An 18,153-nucleotide genomic window follows, 5' to 3' on the forward strand; every position below is an offset into this window, starting at 1 on the left:
GTGTGAAGAAACTGTTTTGTCCCATTTGTCAAGAATAACTGAGTAATAGTGAGTGTATGATGTTTGAAAGGTAATATAATTAATATGACATATACAGTGTATGTCTCCTGCAAATGCTTAATCTACCCACTACAGTTTACCTTGATCTATAGGGTTTCAGTATCATTCACTTAATCTGATTTACCAAATTCACACCAAGTGAATATTCCGGCACTGTTTTTACAAGTGAAGTAAGCGCTAACAATAAATAGTGATAATACTTCAGTTGTAAAAATGTGTTCTACCCCTCTCACTAGTTAAATTTATATCATAACCACAGATGTTCCAAACATCTAAAATTTCAGTTAAAAAGTTCAACAGGTGTATGTTCAATAAAAACATATATGCAGTTAGAGTTTAGCCAGTTTTAATAGTTTTAAAACACTTGGTTTGGAAAAAGTACAAAAGTGATCCTGGATGCCACAGTATGAAACCAGCCCAGTAATGCACGGTGAAAGGTGTGTTCTTTTAAAAGCTTCTTCTACAGACATGTTAATTTCAACTGGCCTTACCATACACATACTGTATTCACTAAAACAGATACAAGCAAGTTTTTAAATACAATGGCGGACCCCGGTAATACATTTACAAGTGATTCTTAAAAAACTAATTAAAGTAGGGTGGGTGGTTGGTGGGGTAGAAGTCTGACCACAATGCCATCCAGTATCTGGCAGTAAAACCGTGCGCAATTACAACTGTTCCACTAAAGAGAAACAGCAAAGCACTACAGCTGTCACACAGTGAGAAAGAGGATAGCCAAAAGGTGTCAGATAGCCTTTCATTGGTTGTTGTTATGAATTGTCACTGAGAGAGTTCTGCACTGTCACTGAGAGAGTTCTGCACTGTTGAGCAGCAGCTCAGCGGCCATCCGTTTGCATACATTGTAAAGTTGCGCAGTGTCTCCATTAAAGAGAACTTGTCATCCAATCACACCAATTTAGAAAAATATAACTAAATGCTATTGAAGAAAATCCCAAAATGTGGGATATTCTCTTAGTATGTTGTGAGGAAATAAAAAAAGCTAAGAAATACAATTGAATAAATAAATTGCATGACATCCATAAAACTTAAGTGGATACACTGAGTCAACAAAATGCTCTCCACATTTGCAGACCATGCTTTTTGTTTTGGCCCGGCAGTGTTAAAAACGAGGACTCCATCCTCCACTCCATCTAGAGTCACATCATATGATCCAGTGGAAAAGTTGTCATAAAATGAAAAAATATCTAAAATATGTTGACATTTAGAGAAAGAGTTTCTTTGATTCAACAACTGATTCCCATGTACAACATGGTCTCTGATTTTACCAGTCCAAATGTAATTGATGTTGATGGCAATAGGGAAACACCAGGAGGGAGACCTTCACAGTGTTGCAACAACAAAGTCGCTCTGTGTAGTTACCCGCTTTCCTATTGTTAGGGCAGCAGCAGTGAACTTCCTGTCCGGTCAAACTTTTTTCCTTTTGAGAGGGCAGCCACTTGTTTCATCAACTCCCTGTTCTTGGCCTTTGGGAATAAATTAACATTTGTGTTAGACAGTACATACATAGATGGGGTTTGTAAAAGCCCAGTAGACACAGCTATAAAATAACAAAGTACAATGTGCATTTTACCTATAATTACCAGGAAAGTTTCAAAATGCTAACACATTCATCCTATGCTAAATATTTTTTAAACAAAGCATGAGCTACCTTCAATTGCCAAATTTCGTGATACCGATAAATTTTAGAAGACACCCGTAATGATAATTGTTTCTCTCAATAATTAGTGACCAAAAACAAAAAGATTGGGGTGTCATAGTTTATTGTCAAGTTGTACTTTAAACAGCAAAATATGAATATTATAATATTTAGTTTGGACTACCATCTGCCTAAGGTTACTTAAACTGGGTCTTTAAAGGGGGGAAATTAAGGACACAAGATTAAACGAATGTGGGTAAATGATTGGTATGTCAGTATTTGTTTGGCAAATTAAAAGTTGTACATAAATAATTATAATATTAGCATAGCCCTTACTATAGGTTTTATACAGTTTCCTACCTGCTGTTGCTCCATAGCCTCTTTGTGCGCTTTCTCCATTTGGTTCATCTTTACCCTCATATTGGATTCCTGGTACTGAAAGTCCGCTTTGAGCTCTGTGAGCTAGAGAAGAGTTATATATTCAGTAACTTGAACAAATACATACAACTAACAGCAATACCAATTTGACTCATTAGTTCTAGAGGTCTGATGAGGATGATAACATACCTTCCTGTCTTTCTCCAGGATGGTCTGATCCCTTTGCTGCAAAAGTCTCTTCAGTGACATTACTTCCTCTTTCAGCTGACTGATGAGAATGAAGTTGTCTGTTCCTCCAGAGTCCATGGACTGGGCGATGGAACTACTGATGGGAGGAAAAAAAGCAGGGGGTTTATACTGAAATGGGGATTCAACATGGGGGAGAATAACATAGGCAGGATTATGCCAAAGAGAAATAACAATTTTTATGTAACCCTTGATTTAGGTAAAGTCTGACTTGTACTTAATGTTTTCTTGAAAAATTACAATTATCACACCTGTCTCCATTGGATGGCTTCATCTCCAGTTTTGGCTTCTTCTTTGGGGTCTCCTTCTGTATTGAAGATGATTTATGGCTGCAAAGAAAACCAAACAGCAATGTACAAGCCAAGTTTGATTACAACATTTACTCAGCTCCTTCTTGTAAGTCACATAAGAAGGAAAGTTTTACCTTGGCTTCCACAGTCCCTGTTCCTGTTCAGGACTCAAGCTCCCACTCAATCTGTGAAAGATGGACGGATTTAACTCAAATAACAGCATACAACAGATGCAAAACCCTCTCCACTATTTTATGTTAAAATTTAACAATTCGGCTGAGCAGCTGTGGGACGAAACTAAGATAAGTGACACAACAGAGGACATACTTGTGGTGAGAACTGCTGTGTCTGTGTTGGTGGTGGTGGTGATGATGATGGGGTCTGGAGTGGTGATCTTTCTCATTCAGGGACGATGAGTTGGAGGAGCCAAAGCCCTTCCTCTGCTCCTTGGTCTTCTGCAGGACACGGCGGTAGGACAGAGTGCAGAGCCAGCACAGCAGTTTCCCATCCACCTGCAAGACAGGTAGAAATCAGAAGCAGGTGAGGCTCATTATTATACATGCATTGCTCAATTAGACTGGGTACAGCATGTGCCAGGCTTATACCTTTCTCCTGCCTTCCTCTTTGCGATCAAAGGCGCATTGCTGTTTGCACTGTTCACAGGTCTGTGGAGGTCCATATTTCTTCTCTGAGTTAGTACAACGCTGGCACTTTGTCCCAATAAAAGCTGCAATGATGTTACAGTACTGACAGGGTTTGGGCTGTAAAAGCAAACAAAAGACAATGTTAATGTGTTTTTACACATAATGTTACATTTGACAAATGTATGCTGAGTGCAGAGAGAATCAGCAAATACAACTGGAGGTAAAGGTGTTGGGGGGGAAACACAAAGGAGAAACTTGTTACTCACTGTTCCAAACTGTTTGACATTCTGGGCACACTTCTTGCAAATTGTATTAGTTTTACTGTACAGAAGACACAAATTATATAAATGCAAATGCGTTCTATATTAGCATAAACAAATGCTCCATGGATATAATCATTACATGCATTTCTCACCTTTCCTGCTGAAACTCAGATCTGCAGTATGTGCACTTCACTATTGGGTGTGCGATGCGACACTCCTGTGGAGCAAAACAAATACGTGTGCATAAATGTTTATGTCCAAAACATGACAAACTGTATTACGTGATATCCTATGGACAAATCAAATAGTTTCAGTTTCACGAATTGTGTATATTAGCTTAATGTTTTAGTGGCTGTGTAAATACAAACATCTTGGTGTATACAAGAAGTAAAGACAACTGTCATGGGTGTTGCTTTTTTATAGTTTGCAATTTCATAACAGGGCAGGGCAAACGTGAAAGCATTATTCCCATAAAATTGGGAGCTGAACCATGTTAATCATTTGAGGAAAATGTCTTTACATACTGAGGGCAAAACTTTCGTAAGGAGCTGGAGTGATATTTGCAGGTTTAACCTAGTCCATTGTGCTGGTTCTCCTAGATTTCACAGAAAATAGGGGTCTGTGCATTCTGACAGTGAAGAAAATAAAAGTGGCAACAGAATAGTAGTTAGAAGATCAAAGCTCTAAGATTTCCCTCTATTACTAAAGTACAAGACTTTTCTCTTACATAAAGATATTCAGTTCTTCACCTGCACAGTGCGATAATGCATCCTAATGGTTAAGTTCAACAAGTAGGGCAATACTTAATTTACATTAATGGCAGTTCCTAAAAACAAGTTTAGTTCAATGCCTGGTGGAAAACCCTCAGCTGATAATACTATAGCATGAACGTGGAATTTATCATAGCAATCAGCATGAGTTACTGAGTGAACGTTTAATATATAGGTTGTTACATAACCTAAGCATGGCTAACTTGCTGCCTGCCGACAAAAACATTTAAATTGAATAAACAATCACACACATATACACACACTGTAAGAACATGTTTGTGTGTTTTGTTTACAGTCGTCCACGATCAAACATACACATTCCCAAACCTTGCACAGCTGCTGGCCCTGCGACAGCTCCTCGAAGGGATACCGCTGGTTACACTTCGTACAGGCGTACAAAGCCGACGTTGCCATACCTGCTCAACTAATGTCACCGAGCTAGGAGAGGTTGGAAGAGCCCAACTTCAAACTGAACGGATTAACGGCACTGTTTATTTTTTTTATCCGTTTGTAAACCGAGAACTAACAAGACACAGTGTTGGCATCCAGGGCTAGCTAATGTTAGCTAGCACGGCTAGTTAGCGTAGAGCAACAGAAATGGCTTAGCGTTAGCTTGGAGGGAGCAGACGAGGAACAATAAACTCCAAAAATCTATGATCTTTAGATGCTCCAACGTTATCTGATCACACGAACTTCAGCTTGATCGCAAGTTATAGCAGCACATGAGTGACCGAATGATACAGATCTTGGTATTTATGTTAAGTTTCCACTGTTCTCGCCACGAAAGGTGTTTTCCTGTTTTCCTTCTCTCTTTTTTGTATCAATGCCGTCGTCGTCATGTAACCGGAAGAGCCCGACGGTTCCCGAAGAAGAATGGAAACCTATCGCGACACAACGTCCATCCGCGGGATTCACGGTTTGAAATGCTCGGAGCCAATCACATAGCCGGAGTTTTTCAACACAGCTCTATCATGATATTGCCTTAACACTGTTTTATAGTTTTAACCATGGATGCGGTTTATATTAGCTTTCTCAGTATATTAACTGAAAAAGACATATAAATTATGTGGGCAACAGTATTCCACTTGGACTGTCATGTAATTTATTTTATGAATAATTATTGAATGATTATTAGTTTCCTGTAACTCTTATCATTCAAACCAAAGATTGTAAATCTACAATAACGCTTCAGTGCTCAACTAGCTGAATATTATTTTCTAGCTGCAGAACTGGGGTAGTGTTTATCATTTGTTCTGCAGGAGTCCTTACTTTCCTCAGTGTTCCAGAGCCAAAGACTATGCCATTGAGCATTGAGCACATGTCAAAAGATCCATTTGCAGCACCAGCCAATATGGAGTATTTGGCCATAGAGATACAATAATCAAAGGACTCTAGAATCTGAAAGAAATTATTAGGGAGACTCTTACATCGGCTATGTTGTTGCATGTCAATAAATTATGCTATGATGGATAATAGTACTTTTAATTCATTATTTGTTTCAAAGTAATCAAAATAATATAGAACATTTTCTATAAGTGGTTGAGATTTTCAACCAATTTGGCCTTTCCCACCAAAATAGCGTGTTAAAAAGAATATATAGGATATTATGTACACTATCATATCAACAGTATTAATTTGCATTAGGTTATTGGAGTTGTTCATTATTTTCTTTTTGGCCTGGTTAGTTTTGCAAAAAAAAACAGAAGTGCTCAAAAAGTGGGTGGAAATGGAGAAAACATCCCTGACCTTTAGCCAACCATTAGCTTATTAATTAACATAACAAATCAATCTTTCTTCACCTGAAGTGGTTTTTATGTTGTGGCTGACCAGTGTATGCAAATAGTATTTCCACCTATACACTTTTTACTAATTCAAGAAAAACTTTCTTGTTAATTTCCAATATTTAGGTGTGAGAATTAAACAAATGAATATGACCATGTCAATGTTTTAAAAGGCATTGCAGTGGGGTTGCTATAATTTGAAACAGCTAAAACCAGGAAATTAAGAGTGTTGTGGTCACATCACAATAAATGCTAAATCATTCAAGTTGAGTCATTTATTTTCTGCAACTTTTCAAATATGCAGTACAAATGCTAAATTAATATTTACTGTCTAACTTCAGCCATTAAAAACTGTGCACATTTTTTATAATTATTCTCCCAATCATTGAGCAAGGCACAGATATTCATCCAACTAAAAAAACAACAACACCCAAATCAAATTATTAAAATGTTATATGTTCCGCTCCCTATTACAAAAACACTAGCAGATTTGTAGTTTAAAACCAGTGTTCACACAAACATAAAGAGTAAATAACCATCGCCTGGGACTAACTATTGCATATTATGTGCAGCTTATTAATAGTGCATGGGAACATCTGTAATCACTAAATAATATTTGCAAGACAATGTATTTATGAGACACAAATACTAGTCTAAAGGAAAATAAATATTACTGACTAGTTCGGAAAATTAAGCTTATGATATTTAAATTATAATGAGAGGAGTGTTGTAGGACACATTACATATTTATAAAACAGATATTTGGTCACAACAATCTAAAAGCACTGACTTTTGAAGACAACCAACCAACTTCTTTAATGCAGTACAAGATTATTTTTATATTAGAAGAAGCTAACATTATAGCCCTTTATAGCTGCATTTTAAAATGAATACATAACAAATCCCAAGCCATTTAGCTGATATCAGAACTAGTGTTTCAACTTAAACATATTTGCAGCATCATACATCTTAAGATATTGTACATCAAATATCTACCAAATCCTTGCAGTGTAGAGGAATGAAAGGAATGTTCTAATGATGAGTATAAGGCATAAATCTTAACCAGAGTATTTTTTTTAGTGTCCTTCAAAACAATAAACACTGATTGTAGGTAGGCTGATCTGCTAAACTGTCCCTCTCAAACCTGGGGGGAGAGTACAATATGGCTGTAATCAGGTTTTCTAAGACAGATACTTTTCTGTTGCAAACAGACTTTATGTGACCTGTGAGAGGTGCATATACAGTAATCTGCCTAATCAGTCTTTTGGTGTAGTTAATAGTGTATTAACTCAATGTGTCAACCAAATTGGCAGCTTGGCACACAGGTCCTTCATGACAACAAGCATGGCCTATTGATTACTACTTCATGTCACTTCCTTACAAAAGGAACTCAGCCTGTGAAACCATGTCAAACAAAAGTCTGCACTGGGGTGATAGATCGCGTAGGGGACCCTGGCCGCTCAGAGGATGACGAAGCTGACCGATTGGTCATCTCTCGCTGTAATTCGTCCACTCTTTTCTGCAGTTCAGCGCGCTTTGCTAACAGCTCCTTGTAGCGTTGGTGAACAGGTTCCTAGCAGAAGAAAGGAGTATTTATGGAGTGGAGTCAACTGTCCTTCAAAAACTCTGGATTTGAAACTTTCAATTAACCCATAAAAAACACCGGTTTTTGGCATACCTGAGGTCTCATGCGAGGGTTCCAGCGAATGTAGTAGCCAACCCAAAGCTCCAGGTGGCGTAAACTGACAACAGGGAATAGCACGTGATTGGAGTAGTTCACATACAAAGGATTGGTAAACTCCTCCATCTGACTATTAATGTAAGACCACAAAGATACGGTCCTCTTGGGAATCTCCTGTAAAATAAAAGTAAAATTAAAGTTTTAAAGTACTTTATTTTGTCAAAATACATAAAAGGTGTACAAGGAAATGGCGTCAGATGATCAGATGGAGGGTTAGTCCAGAGCTGCTGTGACTGAGTGTGCCACCACTATGGACCAACCTGACCTGTTCCCTAACACACGCTCATAAAAGTTGTCATGACAATGAATATTAAACAAACTTCCTGACCAACAACAGTGTTTTAGGTCACTCTCTATCCAATATTTTACATTCAATAATCAAATTTTGCAACAGAATCTACATTCTCTAAAGGCTTAGAGAGACAAAATGCTCTTACTTCTTTCAACCTCTGCTGTTCGCTGTTACACAGGAATGTGCCAAACAGGCAGCTGTACAGGTGTTCCAGAATTGTTACCAGGAAGTATTCGTTAAACTCGAAGGCTGCGGGAAACTGTCACAGAAACAGCTTCATTATTATTTTTGAAATTATTAATGAGTTAATTATTTTGAAGACTTTTTCCATATTTCGGTGTCTATTATTACTTACCTGGCGAGTCAGCTGCCATACACAGTCAATAAACTGAATGAAAACAGGTGAACGGTCTGCATCTGTGTGGTTTTTATCACCGTGACCGATACGCTAAAAGCAACAAATGATAAGACGTGGTAATGCAACTGGAAAGGCAACCTGATCATATGCCGGAATTTCTAAAACATGTATGAAAAATGTTTTACCAGCTGGAAGCGGTGACCAAAGCTCAGCCACTCTTTCTCAAGCAGCACTTCAAAGCCGCGAATTGTGCGGTAGTAACCATCAAGCATGAGCATAGCCAAGGAGGTGAGCTGGGCTGTACGGTCCCATCCATCACTGCAGTGCACCACCACTGATGTTTTCCCAGACTCCACCTTGTCTGCAATCCGCAGAGCTCCTGCTAGGATCAGCTACAAACACACCAAAATACATACAAACACTTGGTAAAGAGCCTGAATCATCTTAGTTTTTTAAGCTCAGTTGTCTCGTAGGTAATATTTACAGCGACGCATCTTTATGCTTACCTTGATGTGCTCAAGCCAATGAGTGGACTCCAGATTAGAGAGCCAGTGGGAGTCCTCGATATTAGGGTAGACCACATCTTTCAGCTTGCGGAGTGACTCCCTCATTACGTGGATATTGTGAATATCTAAGAACACCAGTTCAGCATTCTGATAAGCATCCTCACTTTCATAACCTCCCCCTTTCATCTGAAGAAAACAAGTAGACAACAGGAAACGATTTACTAAGGATCCATTTGGTACAGATAAGCAAAATCTAAATCTAACCAGCTCGTTTGTGTTCACTGCAACCGTCTGTAATCTCTGACCTCTGTGTACAGCAGAAAGGGACACAAAATTTCCATAAAATAGAATTATGGCTATCCTATAAATACATATAAATTATAGATATAAATTATGAATATAAATATATAATACAAACTTTGTTAGCAGCAGCATTGACACTGGGCCTGGCATCAAAAATGAAGAGTTTATGCGACTGAGCATTAGCATCCATGATCGCCTGGAGATATTTCTCATCCTCTTTGCTGCGTTTCCCATTCACCCCAACCATTGGCTGACTGCAGCGTGTCACTGTTGCCTGGCTCTCTGGATGGATCCATGACAACACCTACACACAGAGTACGAGAGAATATTAGTCTGATAAACCAGCTGCACAGTAAATTATTACGCTGGTGTTGAAGAGTGGCCACTTACAGGTATTCTTCCCTTTGCTCGGAAGGCAGCTACCCTTTTGAGCTCTTCATCTGGTATGTTGACAGGCACAGCAAGAGTTGATGGGTAAGTGTCGCACAGGTCGTAATGATCATTTACTTTTGTTATCCTCCAGCTTTCATTGGGTATACCCTTGAAAGAAATAAAATAATGTAATAAGCCTTTAACACTTAGCTTAGCAGATGGGGTCATCTATAATACCTGTCTTTTGTACTCCGAGACAGCGTCATACACCTTCCATCCATTTTCAGGAAAAACCTGACCATATTCAAAGGCAAAGATTTGCTATGGAGAGTGGGAAACAAAAAATATCAGTTGGTTGGCAGTATGGAGCTACAGTGTGAGAGACATTATGGCTGGGGGACCACTCACCAGCCCATTGGAAACAGGAAAAGCAAATTTCATCAGCACTTCAAAAATTGACTTCCTGAGTGTGTCCTCCATCTGTTTGTGTGCAAATCGCAGGTTACGCATATCCTACAGAGCAACAGAGAAATTAGTTATGGCCAGTATTTACATTTCATTGCTGTAAAGGCCATACATGCTTAAAGACAGGTTATTGCCTTTTTCATGGCTATGACGATTAATGACAAAATGTTTATCCCGTGATCTACCCTGTTCCATATTGTATCTGTAATTTTTAAACATCAGAATTGCCATAAAAAATAAGTGCTATCTCACAATATTTCCACAGCGTACTCACCTTGCAAACTAGCCCATATGACACATCACCTCGACTTGATGCACTTCCAATTTTTTCCACACGACTCACCACCCCAAGAGGAAGATCCAGCACAAAGGTTGGCTCCTAGAAAGTGATTAATATTAACAAAACCACATGGATTTTAATAAGCATTCATAGTAAAACAAAAATCAGTTTATACCCTGTCCATGCATTTGAAGAAAAGTCTGTAGTTGGTAACTGTCACTGTTCCCCTCAGTGCTCCGATGAAAGGACAGAAGTAGGTGACATCTAGGGCTGTAAATTAAAACAAAAAAAACATTCTTAGTGAAATATAACAAAAATCTGCATTGCCTTTAATAATACTGCAAGCATTGAGAAAACCTACCCATATCTTGTACAGTTTCATTTGGAAGTAACTGTGGTTCCTCTTTGTCTGAATCTCTAAGCACCTGCTTGAAGCATTAAATAAAAAAATACTTATGATTTTGAGGTAGTATCTATCCTTTTAAATGTGTGAAGGTTAAAACATGTTGGATAGCTTGTTATTCACGAAATGCCATACCTTGGCAGGGGTTTTGGGCTTCATCTGAAGGGCACAGAAAACAGGAGAGTTATACTTCAGTTTTTGTCATTAGTTGAAGCTGCAGTACCTCATTGAATTACAAAAAGCCTACCAACCCGCAACTCTGGGGAAAATTCTGCAGACGTGGACACTGAATCAGAGGATATTGCAGACGATGGCTTGACCTGGGCAGAACGGTCAGACCGAGAGGTGGACGTACTGTGGAAAGATAAAGTGACTAATGATGAAAGGAAAAGCCATGGCTAATTGTCTTATTTCACTTGTGTTTTCTTTTTTTGTTTGCAGTAATGCTAAAACAACAATTGGATTAACTGGGCAATTTACAAAAATTACTTGACCCAGGAGTTCAGGGTCGCCACAGCGGATCATTTTAGGCATGTTGATTTGGCACAGTTTTTACGCTGGATGTCCTTCCTGACGCAACCCTCCCCAATTTCTACCGGGCTTGGACCGGCACACCACAGCTTGGGATAGGAAATGGGCTGTTAGGGGTTCAGTGTCTTGCCCAGAGAAACTTTGACATATAGCCAGGACCCTCTTGACCCATTTTTGGTAAATAGATATATGTGTTAGATACTGTTACTAGTTGCAGCCTTACATATCCAACAATAGCTTTTCCTTATTTGATGTGTAAGTGCTTTAAGTTTTTTTCCCCTTAGCCTACTTGAAATAAGAAAAAGAAAACTTTTTGAAATAAACTAATAATGCAATCAGGCACTACTCTATTTACAGCTTCTCAAAATAAGTTTGCAAATGGGACATTTTCAAGCCTTTGATAGTTGTTTAAAGAAAACACGGAAACCGAAGACGTATTTTCAATTCAGGAAAATTGTGATAACCATTTTCAACAATTTTATGATCTTCTGTAGCCCCAATGATGAAATAAACGTTTTTTTTAATGTTAAATCAATGAATGAGTGAATGAGAGGGACCTGGGTGGAACGGAGAGGTTACAGGGAGCAGAGGTGAAGGAGGTGCAGGACTTTAAGTACTTTGGGTCAACAATTCAGAGCAATGGAGATTGTGAAAAAAGGTAAAGAGGTGTGTGCAGCATGTTGGAATGGGTGGAGAAACGTGTCAGGTGTGTTGTGTGGTAAAAAGAGTATCAGCGAGAATGAAAGGAAAGGTGTTCAAGACGGTGGTGAGACCAGAGATGTTGTTCAGCTTAGAGACAGTGGCACTGAAGAAAAGACAGGAGGCAGAGCTGGAGGTAGCAGAGCTTAAGATGTTGAGGTTCTCTTTGGGAGTGATGAGGATGGACAGGATCAGGAATGAGTAAATCATAGGTTCAGCTCATGTTAGATGTGTTGGAGATAAAATCAGAGAGACCAGACTGAGGGGGTTTGGACATGTTCAGAGGAGACTGTGAATATATCGGTATAAGGATGCTGAGGTTGGATATGCCTGGTAGGAGGTCTAGAGGAAGACCAAAGAGGAGATTTATGGATGTAGTGAGACAACACATGAAGTTAGTTGGTGTGAGAGAACAGGATAGAGAGGACAGGGTTAGATGGAGCAGATGCTTTACTATGGCGACCCCTGAAAAGGAGCAGCCGAAAGGAAAAGAAGAATAAAATGCCTTTCTGTGGCCTAACGGTCACTCCTGAAGGGTTAGAGGTTTCTATTGGGGTAAGACATGTTACTTCTGGTTATAAAACCTATATAATTAACCTCCTATAAGATCTATATAGACTAAAAATCTAACTTATGTGGTGTGTTTAGCTACCTGGACAATGAATCAACACTTGGCTGTCGGGACGAGGTCCGCTTCGAGCCCAAACTGTCGATGCTCCCGCTCTTCTCCATGTTCTCCTGGTTAAAATGTCTGGATAACAGCAGAGTAAACCCTGTGTATGCGATGGAATTCCCGGTATTTACTGAGACGTGTATTTAAAACCCCTGTAGGAGTAGAGCAAATCCCGACAAATAAAAGGAAGCTGCCATTTTTTTTCCCCCAGCAGCTTCCCAATCCTTGTCACAAACACGCGATTATTGAAGATGGCGCCCCCTGCCGCCAGCGGCCGCGTGCCCACCAGTTGCCTTCTCGCTCCTCGTACGTTCATGTATTCCGCTTTTGTTTATTCCGCAATATTTGTTTAGGTAGGCAAAAAATATCCTAGGAAATATCATGTAACAAATTAGTACAGTGATAAATAACAATATTAAGGGCAAAAAACTAAATTTACGTCGTGCCTCTTTACACAAGTCACATTAATGACATATCACCGAAACTTCTGCTATATATTTTAATGGTACTTTATTCTGCACTAAACACTTATAACGTATTCACATTGAATTGGTATAAACTGTTGAGTGTAAGCATTCAAAAGTTTAAAATATCTATCCCAAAATTATGGCATCTCATACATCATTAGAATGATTACACAAATTGCCACTCCTGTGTATTGGTAGAAAAGAAATAAGCTGTTCTTTGACATCCCTTGTCTTTTTCAGCATTTTACAGTGCTCCAAATCCCTTTTGAAAAGCAGAAATTAAAAAAAAAATACAATCACCCATAGTAAAGACAGGATAAACTGCCAATGAGGACTTGAAGCTGTGGTTGCTGCCAAATGATCACAGCAATGACAGAGTTCAGGTAATGCTTTTTAACAAACATTTCAAAAAGTATACTCTTCCATATGTTATTATGGTTAATTCAATTTAGAATCATGTAAAAAAAAAAAGAAAAAAATTTCGATGTCAAATTACATAACATTGTCCTAAGATTTGGCTAAATTACCAGGACATCAATGACACTGTAATTAGAGACCCCTGCAGATCAAACTGAGTCAAACAGATTGTGATTTATATAAAATGCTAAAACTTGGTCAATTCAGAGAAACATATAAATCAGGTAATTACTAAATAACGGTATCCATCAAAGACCTTCAGTCAATTTCTAAGTCTCCAAATTTTTGTGAAATCCTTTAAAAAAGAAAAAAGAAAATATTGAATCAAAGTTATGTTCATTTAACTTTTCATAAGCTTTATTTAAAAGGATGTAACCCAACAACTTCTTTATATACAGCAGTTGGCCTGTTGACTGTACAGATGTATTTGAATACAAAGTGTATTTGAATGTAATCCACCATTCATGGGAAAAAGTTCAACTTGAGGCTGGAGACCAAAGAAGTCAAATAAAAACAAAATAAACAATGACATTAACAGACACACAAAGTCCTTTCACTTTACATATTTCTCCATAAATTTCTTGTGGAACTCAGAGCGCAGCGTGTCATTGACAAAGCGTTTCTCCTTCCGTGCCTCGTCCACTCCTTTGGCACAGTTTTTGAACACAACATCATCATCCCACCTAAAAAGATATCAAATTTACAGATGATGATTAGTGGTGAGTGAGGGCAATTTTCCTCACAAGCATAACACTCTCATTTTGCGAACATGTTTGTTTGAGAACATGAGATACCTTCTCTTGACCCTGAATGTATTCTGACCCTGGGTCACCTGTTGCTGCTGCCCTGCCAAATTAATCAATGGATTTCCACTCAAGATGTTCTCCATGCGAATCCTCTCCTCTTCTGCCTTTTGCTCCCGCTCCTAAGTTTGAAAAATAAAAAAATTTCTTCGACAAAATCCCATATCACCTATAAAAACAATTCACACATCAGTTTGACAGTACTGAATTATTGTTAACTTGAATAAAGAAAGGAAAAAGGGCAAGTTTCTACAAAGTAATCTGAATATTAAAAAAAAAAACTACAACCTTCAAATCTTGAACCTCTGGCTGCAGTTACAGCATTGACCATGTGCAAGTAGGATACCACATTCTTCTTTGTAAAACTACCTTAGGTGGGTAAATTACAAAATCTATTTTCAAACAACTACATTTCACTATTTATAGAGAAATAATGAAAATTATAGCAGTGCAGAGGTAGGCATCCCCTTTGATAAATTAATCAAAAATTATCTTTAATTTCTGATGAACATACTAGAATGTGCATGACATATTATGTTGATAAAAAAAAAAAAGGACTCATTTTACTGCTTTGTGCTGTTTTAAAATGAGGGGATGGATAGACAAATACACCTCCTTATTATTTTAGGGAAATCACCATGTCAATCATTCCAGGTAGCAGTTTAGACCTGTGTATGATTCAAACATTGCAGCGTTTGTAGAACATTAGTCAAGGTATTGAGTCCTGTAGTCCTATAAGAAATAAACAATAAGTTTGGGGAGTCATAATTTAATTGACTTGATATTTCAATCAATTCTTCACTTCCACCTATCAAGACATTTTTTTATAGTGGAATGTCGTACCACAGTCCATTGTTACATTCCTACACAGTATCAGGTGCTGATTTAGGTGAGTTTCTTTAAAGGGGGTGAATAATTATGCAATCACTTATTTTATGTTTATTTTTAATTAATTTAGATCATTAGGTAGAGGTTTGTTTTCACTCTGAAATAAAAGTCACTATGAAGAAAATGCCCAAACAGCAGGTACAAACATCAGTCTAAAATTATACTTTACTTTGCGTTCTTGCTCTTCAGCACGCTCCTTTTTGATTTTTTCAAGTTCTGCCAGAAGAGCTGCAGTGTCATCGTCATCACTCTCCTCCTCAGAGTCCTCGTCTTCATCTTCCTAAAGGAGAGGAAGAAATAAATAAAATTGAGCATAATCAGTGTGACTTATAACTGTTAATCACTAAGTGTCCACAGTTTTATAGTGTAAGCACTTACGTCAGTGAGAGGGTCATCAGCATCAAGGTTGGCTGCTGGGATCTGATCCAGCCTGGGCCTCTTTGAAGATGATGATGATGATGATGATGTGGTGTGCTCTGGAAAATTCAGGATCAATGTAGTATTTTGCATAGTTGTTCCATCAGTATAAAAATGTTATAAAATTAGAGACTTCAGAAATATACACTAAGGCATTTAAATTGTTAAGTCATATAAATGCATAACAGACCAACCTCTTGGTCCCCTCTCTCTGGTCTTTTCACGTGCAGCTACACGTTCCCTTTCCTCCAGCTCCCTGCGGAAGTCACGAGCACGCACCTCCTCAGGCGCATCTTGTGTAGGCTGCCTAAGGTCAGGAGTATGGTTGGACAGAAAAAAGGAGAAAAAAATAATTTAGCTTGCAGAACTTAGCCAACTTAAGAGTAAGCAGATAGATGTTTACAATTCAGGCAACACAAATTACAACCCAAAACTAAACTCCATTCCTGTTTGATGCGCTGACCTGTACTTGATCTTGGTGTGACCTGGAAGGTCTCTACTGGAATACTGTTTGGACAGAGCACTCAAATCACCTTCTCCTTTACCCCTCCCTCCTCTCGCTGGCTCAAATGTTGGTCTTGCAGCGGTAGTCATCTTCGAAGGCTCTGCTGTTGCAACACATAAAAGAAGAACATAGGATAGGACTTTGCTTTGATGTTTTCTCTTTGACTTAGATTTTTGCTTGCCTTGTACCTCACTTGTAAGTCGCTTTGGATAAGAGCATCTGCTAAATGACTAAATGTAAATGTCAGAACAAACAAAGAGAAAGCCATGTAATGTTTGGATCAATGTGCAACCAACACCCAAGTACACTGTCAAACAAGCCTTTTACATGTCCTGACACAAGACATCAGCCTTTAGATTGTTATTTTGTATTATATCAAACACTATTTGTTTGTAGTTTATCAAATAAAAGTATTTTATTGGACACACATTAAAATGAATTTACCAGCATTTTGGTTAAGTAGTTTGACAAAACGTTTGAAAGATGTTACTTTGGTCTGTGGAAAATTAACTGGCATCTTTTATAATTTGCTGTCATTTTTGGGCAAACATTTATTCAATACATTTATCAATTTGCATAATCTTCAATTAAACTAATTCCATAATAACATGTACAAATTAACCGTTTTTGAATTAAGCAGTTTCCTACCTCATAATTATAACATATTTTCGTATTCCCTCTGTGGGTTTTAAATGGAGGAGACTCAACATGCTCAAATTGTCTGCAGGTGAGGATAATATCCCTTATTACTGCCAAACCAGTAGATTGTGTAACTGTATTTCACCAACAAACATTGTCAGTACGTTAAGCGTTTTAGCTGATCCGATATAGAACAACAGCACTGAAGGTACGGCTATCGTATCTTTGAGGAAAGATGTCTGTCTAATTTGAAACAAATAAATTCACTGTTGGTACAAAACACCAGCTAACCACAAGAGCTAGCATGCTAACCCTATTTAACAAAGCTGTTGGTAAGGAAAACAATGCTACTTAGGGTCTACGTCCTACTGGCTAACAAAACTCAAAACAACTGTCAGAATTTAAGTGATATTAATTGAAATAACCCAATTTGTTAAACGATGGCCATTATAGACTATATTTTAAATTAATAACACTTACCAAAAGGCCACCGCACTACAAAAAGGAAGATCCGACGCAACAAGAAACGTCACATCCTGAAAAAGCGAGCATGGGGTGAAGATGCGTTCATATCCACTCGGATAGTAGACCCTCCAAACGATGTGTGATTTTGGAGCGCTTTTTACGCGCCATTTTGTTTTTGATAATATTATCTAAATACTTTTTTTAATGCTCAAAGCATGTTGTCGTGATCAGGGTGCAGAAGACACAGTGAGCAAGCAGTCATTTATGAAGTAATTTGAATTGTTTTATTTTTTATCAGGCAGCCTAAAGCTAGTATTTTGTTATTTTGAGTTTAGTGATGTAAGTTTAGTTGAACATAGTACTTTAAGTGTACAGTTAATTATTGTAGTGCATGTAGGTAGGTATTGCTCGATCAGTAAATGATTAACAGATTCCCTTAAATGTACAAGTCATGCTGACTGCATTGTACACCCTGTTTGACAGTGCTTCAGGCACACTGTGCAATGCAGATTCAATACACAACACAAGACGTTTAAAGTTAATTGAAACCAAGCACACAAATTGCGCAACATGTTTGTATTTGTTGTATAGTTGGAATACTCTTGGCAATCCTTTTTTCGTGTACCTGGCCATGCCTTTTGTATTAAAAGCATAGATAGATAGTACTTATACCACCTCTGTTCACATTGTTACAGTTGAATATCTACAGTGTGCACTTTAACAATACAAAACAACCCCTCAGGGGGCTTTGCATCATTACTTCTATTCCCATTCCACAATTCAGTCAGTTCTTTAGGTTATGCAATATGTCAGTTTAACAACATCTTGTTTTGATTCCAT

The 18,153-nt window shown here is 38.1% G+C and overlaps 3 protein-coding genes across 7 annotated transcripts; all 3 read right to left on the bottom strand.

Moving 5' to 3' along the window:
• Nucleotides 1-389: 389 nt before the first annotated feature.
• On the bottom strand, nt 390-5,154 carry fam76b (family with sequence similarity 76 member B). 2 transcript variants are annotated; one of them, XM_067491366.1, is made up of 10 exons: nt 4,636-5,154; nt 3,691-3,755; nt 3,542-3,596; nt 3,237-3,392; nt 2,959-3,143; nt 2,766-2,816; nt 2,593-2,670; nt 2,285-2,417; nt 2,078-2,179; nt 390-1,544 (listed from the first exon to the last, which is right to left on the bottom strand). In XM_067491366.1, the coding sequence occupies exons 1-10, from the start codon at nt 4,720-4,722 to the stop codon at nt 1,455-1,457; spliced, it is 1,002 nt and encodes a 333-aa protein (XP_067347467.1). In that variant the 5' UTR covers nt 4,723-5,154; the 3' UTR covers nt 390-1,454. The 2 variants fall into 2 exon arrangements, with proteins under 2 accessions (XP_067347467.1, XP_067347466.1); XM_067491365.1 differs by having other exon boundaries at nt 2,285-2,420; nt 4,636-5,153.
• A 1,195-nt stretch (nt 5,155-6,349) lies between these two features.
• On the bottom strand, nt 6,350-12,954 carry mtmr2 (myotubularin related protein 2). 3 transcript variants are annotated; one of them, XM_067491370.1, is made up of 16 exons: nt 12,692-12,954; nt 11,061-11,163; nt 10,945-10,968; nt 10,768-10,834; nt 10,582-10,676; nt 10,401-10,505; nt 10,070-10,174; nt 9,899-9,982; nt 9,680-9,829; nt 9,405-9,593; nt 8,987-9,172; nt 8,666-8,872; nt 8,478-8,570; nt 8,268-8,381; nt 7,768-7,944; nt 6,350-7,662 (listed from the first exon to the last, which is right to left on the bottom strand). In XM_067491370.1, exons 1-16 carry the CDS (start codon nt 12,769-12,771, stop codon nt 7,498-7,500), a joined length of 1,944 nt encoding a protein of 647 aa, XP_067347471.1. In that variant the 5' UTR covers nt 12,772-12,954; the 3' UTR covers nt 6,350-7,497. The 3 variants fall into 3 exon arrangements, with proteins under 3 accessions (XP_067347471.1, XP_067347472.1, XP_067347474.1); XM_067491371.1 differs by having other exon boundaries at nt 10,768-10,831; nt 12,692-12,953; XM_067491373.1 differs by lacking the exons at nt 8,268-8,381; nt 8,478-8,570.
• Nucleotides 12,955-13,926: 972 nt separating this feature from the next.
• cwc15 (CWC15 spliceosome associated protein homolog) lies at nt 13,927-17,452 on the bottom strand. Of its 2 annotated transcripts, none has more exons than XM_067491377.1 (7): nt 17,329-17,452; nt 16,168-16,312; nt 15,899-16,011; nt 15,666-15,763; nt 15,457-15,567; nt 14,391-14,521; nt 13,927-14,279 (listed from the first exon to the last, which is right to left on the bottom strand). In XM_067491377.1, the coding sequence occupies exons 2-7, from the start codon at nt 16,296-16,298 to the stop codon at nt 14,150-14,152; spliced, it is 714 nt and encodes a 237-aa protein (XP_067347478.1). In that variant the 5' UTR covers nt 16,299-16,312; nt 17,329-17,452; the 3' UTR covers nt 13,927-14,149. The 2 variants fall into 2 exon arrangements, with proteins under 2 accessions (XP_067347478.1, XP_067347479.1); XM_067491378.1 differs by having other exon boundaries at nt 16,168-16,309; nt 17,329-17,390.
• Between the last annotated feature and the right edge of the window lie 701 nt (nt 17,453-18,153).

The sequence above is a fragment of the Channa argus genome, chromosome 22 (genome assembly GCF_033026475.1).
Source record: "Channa argus isolate prfri chromosome 22, Channa argus male v1.0, whole genome shotgun sequence".
Classification (NCBI taxonomy): Eukaryota; Metazoa; Chordata; class Actinopteri; order Anabantiformes; family Channidae; genus Channa; species Channa argus.

Coding starts and splice junctions, on each gene's coding strand:
- mtmr2 (XM_067491370.1), bottom strand. CDS start 12,771: ATGGAGAAGAGCGGGAGCATCGACAGTTTGGGCTCGAAGCGGACCTCG. Junction 9,830..9,898: donor TCTCGGAGTACAAAAGACAG/GTATTATAGATG, acceptor ATTTCTTTCAAG/GGTATACCCAATGAAAGCTG. Junction 8,571..8,665: donor TTGGTCACCGCTTCCAGCTG/GTAAAACATTTT, acceptor TGTTGCTTTTAG/CGTATCGGTCACGGTGATAA.
- fam76b (XM_067491365.1), bottom strand. CDS start 4,722: ATGGCAACGTCGGCTTTGTACGCCTGTACGAAGTGTAACCAGCGGTAT. Junction 2,817..2,958: donor CACAGCAGTTCTCACCACAA/GTATGTCCTCTG, acceptor CATCTTTCACAG/ATTGAGTGGGAGCTTGAGTC. Junction 2,421..2,592: donor AAGCCATCCAATGGAGACAG/GTGTGATAATTG, acceptor TCCTCCCATCAG/TAGTTCCATCGCCCAGTCCA.
- cwc15 (XM_067491377.1), bottom strand. CDS start 16,298: ATGACTACCGCTGCAAGACCAACATTTGAGCCAGCGAGAGGAGGGAGG. Junction 15,568..15,665: donor CTGATGACCCTCTCACTGAC/GTAAGTGCTTAC, acceptor CCTCTCCTTTAG/GAAGATGAAGACGAGGACTC. Junction 14,280..14,390: donor ACATTCAGGGTCAAGAGAAG/GTATCTCATGTT, acceptor ATATCTTTTTAG/GTGGGATGATGATGTTGTGT.